The sequence below is a fragment of the Brassica napus genome, chromosome C4, assembly GCF_020379485.1.
Source record: "Brassica napus cultivar Da-Ae chromosome C4, Da-Ae, whole genome shotgun sequence".
Classification (NCBI taxonomy): domain Eukaryota; kingdom Viridiplantae; phylum Streptophyta; class Magnoliopsida; order Brassicales; family Brassicaceae; genus Brassica; species Brassica napus.
The window spans coordinates 45,754,357-45,760,883 of NC_063447.1; the positions used below are offsets into that span (position 1 = coordinate 45,754,357).

The window sequence follows — 6,527 nt, forward strand, 5'->3', positions numbered from 1 at the left end:
ACAGAAAAATATAATTTTTTATTATATGGTTATTATGATTGTTTAATTTAGTTTAATAGTTTAAAATTAAACAAATATGATAGAAGATACATTAATTTTTATCAAATCTTTTATTATTCAAAATCATTAATTGCCATATATACTTTAGCCACATTAGGAAATTCCATTACTTTTATTTAAGGAAATAATAAAGAACATTAATAATGAATTTATGGTTAGTTTAATAAAAAAATTATTATATAATTAGATGTACCAACCTATTTTCTAATAATTCTAAAAATCATCCTAGTGATGACACGTGACTACAAAAAGAAGTTGTAATGTTTCTCAGTTAATATACGGGAGATTTGCATATTGAGTGGACTCATTTGACTTGAGCAAAATACAAACGCAATAATTTCCAATGCTTTTGGTACACTAAGATGACCAAGATTCTCCATGTTAGGGATTATTATTAAATAACAATATAAATTCGTGATAAAGAGCATAACAAAATCAATGTTTAAGTCCACTAATCAAAATTCTTATAAAATGACATTATATTAAAGAATAGAATCTTCTTCCTCAGTCAAGTATCTAATTTGTGCATACGTTGAATTTACATTATTGAACTTCAACATTCACACAAAAAGAAAGGACACCTGACAAGCCATTTTCAGTATATAAATTAAATACAATGCAGCTTATTAAAATTTACGTTGTTCAAAAAACTATTGTACGACCTTAGTCTTATTAAAAGTCTTTCACCAGAAAGAGGAAGAAAAATCAGAAGCTGCGTATTGCAAATGAGATTGTTGCACCACAAAGCTGCTCCCAAAAGCTTCGTTTTCCTCATGCAGCCCATCCAATTTCTGCACATCATTATTTTAGTACAAAAGAGACCTTTTCTAGTTAATTACACACATCTTACAGTTACAATTTAGTTACGTTTTCATTGTATTATTTTTTTTGGTATGACATGCAAAATCCGTTAAAACATATATGAAGTAAACGCGAAGCGTATATAATTTCTTTTCATCTAAAATACAAAAACATTTGTGTGCCAAATTCTAAATCCACATGTTTTATCCACGTCTGATAATTCATCTATATATTTTGTTTTAATCATCGACAATCTATACATGTAATATCAAATTGTAGCTTGTGTTACGATACATGCATGCACTTATATATATTACATCTAGATGTATATGCACTATATTTACAACAATTTTTTCACTTGGGGTTTTGACTAAAAATATTCACAGTAAGAAAACTAGTTTTAGAATATGAATTTACCCAAAGCTCGGCGTCATCGTCTTCAATGGTGGGAATTTCTACAACGTCTTCGTTGCGTGCGAATCTTCCACGTATTCTAGGTCTGCTGTCCGCCAACGTTTTCCTGCATGCATACTTTTTTTTTCCATTTCAAAAAAAAATTACTAATCAAAATAAAGTAATAAAGAACTTTAAAATTTTGAGAAATGTTATTAGACCGTTTACCTTTATAGTTTTGGTAAAGTTTCTCTGGTTACGTTTAGCTCTGTACTTTGAGATCTTCTCTTTACGTTCCTCTGCACTGTAACGTCCCACCTTCAAGTTCTGCGCGTCTGGAAACGGCTCCGATGATCTCTGCTCGGCAACATTCTTTCTTGTGTTCTGAGAGAAAAAAAAAAGAAAATCAAAATCAAAACACCTTTGGCAAAAATTACACCAAAAAGCAAGAAACAGAGCAATAAAACAGAGACCTGCAGATCTCCTGTGCTGTAGACTCGCCGCATCATCTGACCGGAAAAGAAGTTATTTTCCGGCGAGTTCAAGGTATTGTAATGGATATTTAAAGAATCCATTATCGGAACGTTGTTGAAGGGAATCTGATTTGGTTTTCCGTCTACGGAGTTGGTGCTAAAGCTTCTCTGCATATATCTTCCTGCATTCTCTATTGCACTGTAGCTTCTCGCCATTGATGCAACCGGTTCCGTCTGATTATGACCGGAGCCGCCGTAAAACTGCTCTGTTTTGACGGCGTCTGAGATATTTGGATATAACCCGGTGGGAATCTGATGAGAGAGAGTTAGGGTTCCGAGAAGGTCGCTTGGAGGAGATAAAGAGAGGATGTGAGGGGTGAAATGGTCAAACATGTTGAGAGATTCATCAACAGAGTAGAGTTCGTTGTTGCCGAACAAATCTGTTGTTGTTGTTGTGTCTGAAGAGAACATATCTGGACTAGAGTTTCGGAAAATTGAGGAAGAAGATGAAGAAGAACCATCAAAGATATAAAGATCTGAAGAAGTCATTTTGAAACTGATGAAGTGAAACTCTATTTATGTTCTGTTCTGTTTGGTTTCTCTGTTTTAGAACCAAGACATGACAGGTTAAGTTTCTTTTGTCTGGTGAGTGACAATGTATTTATAACGGCGGAAACAACAATTTCTTTCACTAATATATCCTTATGTTTATCTGTATTGTGGATTTTTTCTTTAAGTTTTGTATTCTTACATTTCTAACCAAAATGCTTACATTCAAATAATTTAATTCAAATCCACTTGGTCTTACTGTCTTTTTGATTGTATGATGTGAGCAAAAGCTCCTTTTGTTGTTATATTACTATTCAATTCTTACGTTTCTAGAATCTAATTCCGTCATTGGCATAGCTGTTGAAAATGCAATTTTTGATTATATAATTATTTTTTGAGGTGTAGTTGAGAATATTCGCGCGGCTTTACTACCAACATTGTGCTTGTTTGCAGTTAATATTTTTTAATGATAAAAAAATTATATGATCATATTACCGATGAATTATCAGATCATTCATGTTACCCAATACAGATATACATGAAAGTTAGTAGGACGAAAAATGTAAATTTAATACTCTTGAGCTAATCCTCGATATAATTAGTGAATGCGGATATATGCAGTACTGTACAAGAAAACTATACTCCCTCTTTTATACTAAGTATCGTTGTAGATTTCTTTACAAAATAAGTGTTGTTTTTTATTTTCAATATAAAATTTAATAATTATTTTTTTTTTATTGGTTGAAATATTATTAGGTGTATAAGTAATAGCGTTTTTATATAGAAAATATATAAAATTAATTGTTTCGTTAATCTGTGTACACAAACCCAAAACAACACTTAAAATGAAATTTAATCTGTGTATACAAACCCAAAACGACACTTAAAATGAAACGGAGATCGGAGGGAGTAGCTTTTAATATAAAATCATCTTCTTTTTTTTTTTTATAAAATCATCGTTAATTAATAGGGGGTTCCTTTTTCAATATCAAAAATTTTAAACCGTGTTGCATAATAACGCGTCTGATTACAAGCTCACTTCCGAATCAGTACTTTTGAAGATGATTGTTAATTGTGTGAATAGATCGTTTAATTTTAAGAACGTTAATATGATTTGTGCTACGTATTTCTACCTCTTACAAAACATAAAAGTATGTGTTTAGCAAGAAAATAATGAGTTTAATATTTTTTCAATGTTTTCTTGTAAATAAGTTGGTTTATTCAGTAAAAGACCTTATTATTTCGTCTTGTTCTGAGTAAAACAAATTTCGTCTTGTTCTGAGTAAAACAAATTTCGTCATGTTTGATAATTTGGTTTACCCGAAAAAACTCCGGTTTAAGTCTACCCGTGCACATTTTTTACAGCATACGTACCCATGCAAAAAGGGTGTCACATGACTATTTACCTTTCTGAAATTTCGGCATTTCCAATGGTCAAAGAGTTTTAATTCAACCAATAAAATCTCAAGCGGAGCGAAATTTAAGTTCAGACAATAAGTCTTAATAACTGTCGTTTTGAAAAATTTCAAAGAGGAGAAAAAGGAAAACAGGAGAGAAGAAGTTTGTAAATTTTCTACGTTTGTTTCCAGAAAAGTTGGATGTGTTTTATTAAATCTAGCGCGTGAAACGCTAACTTCATTTTGTTACCATGTTCTAATTGGCATTTTCTGTAGAAATTTTGTACTTTTTGGGTAATCTTGAATCCGAGTGTCCATAAAGCAGGTTTTGTATTGAAGAGATTCGTGTTTTAGTTAGTGGTTATTTGAAAAATCATGGGAAGGTCTCAAGATAAGCTTGAAAAGATGCAGCTCCGGCAGAGTTACCGGAACGTATGGCAGTCGGATCTCATGAGCACCGTCACGGCCGATACTCCATGTGATTATCTCTCTCTATATATCATTTATTTTTTCAAAAGGTTTATGTTTTTGATCAGTTTTTTCGTTTCTTTTTCTTGATATGGTTTCTGCAGATTGTTGCTTCTCGTGTTTGTGGTAAGTGGTTCTCGCTCATCTCGTAGGTGATATATTTTATTAGCTTCTTGTTGTCATTCAAATGATGAACTGGTTGTTTGTTATTAAATGATCCAGTTGTTACTCCTTATAGTAGGTGATATACAAGTGTATTTTTCATTGAATGATTGTATGTTTTTGGTTCACTGCCTAAATCTGTCGTTTATTCTGATTGTAGTGGACCTTGTGTTTCATACTTACTTCGAAAGAGAGCACTTTACAATGACATGTCAAGGTATTGAATTCTACTTTCTGTACAAAGATGACCAGTTTGTGAAATGATTTGTTTTCTCTTAAATTCTACTGTCTTATTCTGTACTGTGAAGGTACACTTGTTGTGGTGGATACATGCCTTGTAGTGGTAGGTGTGGAGAAAGCAAGTGCCCTCAATTTTGTCTTGCCACTGAGGTTAGCCTTTAACGCAATTTTGATTTTCATGTTGGTTAAAAATGACTAGTGGAATTTGCAATGTGCTTTACTTTTTTGATGATCGTTTCCCCAATTTTGGTGTTATGATATAAAAAATGATTGGCACATTGTGGAATTGGTGAAAATATAAAGATGATGCAGTTGTGTTGCTTGTTGTTCTAGTGCCGTGTGATATAATTTTCTTTGAAATAATTTATTGTGCAATTTGTTAACGTTTTACTGTTTATGGGAACTTTAATACTGAGATTTCTTAGAGCATGATTATTGCAGGGTTCTTGGAGTTCTTAGCGGAATATAAGAACTGTCTCTTAACTTTTAACTAAAAAAAATTAAGAACCAGCTCTTAAATAAGAGTTTTAAGAGCCGGTTCTTAACTTTTTTAGTTAAAAGTTAAGAGACGGGTTCTTATATTCTGCTAAGAACCCCACCTTCCAATAATCATGCTCTTATGTGATTTCAACTGAAAATTTATTCGATACAAAACTCTTTTATGATCTTGACCTAGTTGAGGAATTTTTTCAGGTTTTCTTATGTTTTGGAAACTCCGTCGCATCTACTCGCTTTATGCTGCAAGATGAATTCAACATCCACACAACACAATGCGACAATTGCATCATTGTACTCGTCCTTTTTCTCTCTTTGTCTTCACTTCCCTGAGTGCACACAAGATTACTAACATTTTCACATCTTCTTTTCCGTTTGGCAGGGATTTATGTTCTGTCTCAACCAAATCGCTTGCATTTTCTCTCTTGTCGCTTGCATTGTTGGAAGTGATGAACTCTCTGAAGCTTCTCAGCTTCTTTCTTGCTTGGCTGATATGGTTTATTGCACGTATGTCTAATCTCATTAACCTTCCATCTCCCTGACTCGCTTTGGCTACTTCAAATTTAGCCAAAGGACTCATTATTAATGCTATTTTTATTCTTGCTGATTCTTTACTCTGGTGTTGGATTTTGCAGGGTCTGCGCGTGTATGCAGGTATGCAAATCGATATCTTTCACATAATTTTACAGTATATATGACCAAAAAGGCATAAACCAATCTCTTCTCTTTGCTTGTAGACACAACACAAGATAGAGATGGACAAAAGAGATGGTGTGCTTGGTTCTCAACCAATGTCAGTGCCACCTGCTCAGCAAATGTCTCGCGTTGATCAACCGACCCCTCCATATGCCGGTTACCCTCCAGCCACTGGTTACCCCCAGCCTTACTATCCACAGCCTGGCCATGGCTACCCTCCTGCGCCAGGCTATCCACCTCCAGGTCATGGTTACCCTCCTGCACCGGGTTATCCACCTCCTGGTCATGGTTACCCTCCTGCACCGGGATATCCACCTCCTGGTCATGGTTACCCTCCCGCACCGGACTATCCCTCAAAGTGAGAACCTTAACCGAAATCGAAATCTATATATTCAAATTCAAGTTGTATTATCATCTCAAACCGGTGGGCAGAGCTTTTAAACTTTGAGTTGTCCCTTTATGTGTTGTGATTACTTCGCAATTACTTTTGCTGTTTGGTTTAGGGCCAGGAAGTTTTTATATACCGTCCGCTATGTTGTCTCATCAGTTTTTCTTTTCTTAATTTTATCTAATGAAGAACCATTTGATAATTTGTGGGATTATGAGAGCTTCTAAGTGTTTTAACCGTGATGAAGCACACGAACAAAGTAAAAAGGAGTGAAGTAACCGTAAGTATTTGAGAGAGAAGAGAAATTTGAGAATTTAAGAGAATGAGAGGATTTGTGAGATTGAGAGAATGAAAGAAATGTTTGTATTGAATTGTATGTTTAATTGTGTAACATACATGGTGTAT

The 6,527-nt window shown here is 34.0% G+C and overlaps 2 protein-coding genes across 2 annotated transcripts; one reads left to right on the plus strand and one right to left on the minus strand.

Moving 5' to 3' along the window:
- Nucleotides 1-521: 521 nt before the first annotated feature.
- On the minus strand, nucleotides 522-2,945 carry BNACNNG66940D. Its single transcript, XM_013891420.3, has 4 exons — nucleotides 1,728-2,945; nucleotides 1,483-1,638; nucleotides 1,279-1,392; nucleotides 522-851 (listed from the first exon to the last, which is right to left on the minus strand). Exons 1-4 carry the CDS (start codon nucleotides 2,274-2,276, stop codon nucleotides 744-746), a joined length of 927 nt encoding a protein of 308 aa, XP_013746874.1. The 5' UTR covers nucleotides 2,277-2,945; the 3' UTR covers nucleotides 522-743.
- Nucleotides 2,946-3,162: 217 nt separating this feature from the next.
- LOC111212362 lies at nucleotides 3,163-6,323 on the plus strand. The gene is made up of 8 exons (XM_022713887.2): nucleotides 3,163-4,151; nucleotides 4,246-4,267; nucleotides 4,464-4,520; nucleotides 4,612-4,693; nucleotides 5,237-5,332; nucleotides 5,421-5,545; nucleotides 5,674-5,692; nucleotides 5,776-6,323. Exons 1-8 carry the CDS (start codon nucleotides 4,049-4,051, stop codon nucleotides 6,094-6,096), a joined length of 825 nt encoding a protein of 274 aa, XP_022569608.2. The 5' UTR covers nucleotides 3,163-4,048; the 3' UTR covers nucleotides 6,097-6,323.
- Nucleotides 6,324-6,527: the final 204 nt, after the last annotated feature.

What these genes read in the sequence shown, in the direction of transcription:
- BNACNNG66940D (XM_013891420.3), bottom strand. Translation starts at nt 2,276, where the DNA reads ATGACTTCTTCAGATCTTTATATCTTTGATGGTTCTTCTTCATCTTCT. An exon ending in ACAGCACAGGAGATCTGCAG is followed by an intron (nt 1,639 to 1,727) that starts GTCTCTGTTTTA and finishes TTTTTCTCTCAG; the next exon opens with AACACAAGAAAGAATGTTGC. An exon ending in ACGATGACGCCGAGCTTTGG is followed by an intron (nt 852 to 1,278) that starts GTAAATTCATAT and finishes AATGATGTGCAG; the next exon opens with AAATTGGATGGGCTGCATGA.
- LOC111212362 (XM_022713887.2), top strand. Translation starts at nt 4,049, where the DNA reads ATGGGAAGGTCTCAAGATAAGCTTGAAAAGATGCAGCTCCGGCAGAGT. An exon ending in CTTTACAATGACATGTCAAG is followed by an intron (nt 4,521 to 4,611) that starts GTATTGAATTCT and finishes TGTACTGTGAAG; the next exon opens with GTACACTTGTTGTGGTGGAT. An exon ending in AATGCGACAATTGCATCATT is followed by an intron (nt 5,333 to 5,420) that starts GTACTCGTCCTT and finishes TCCGTTTGGCAG; the next exon opens with GGATTTATGTTCTGTCTCAA.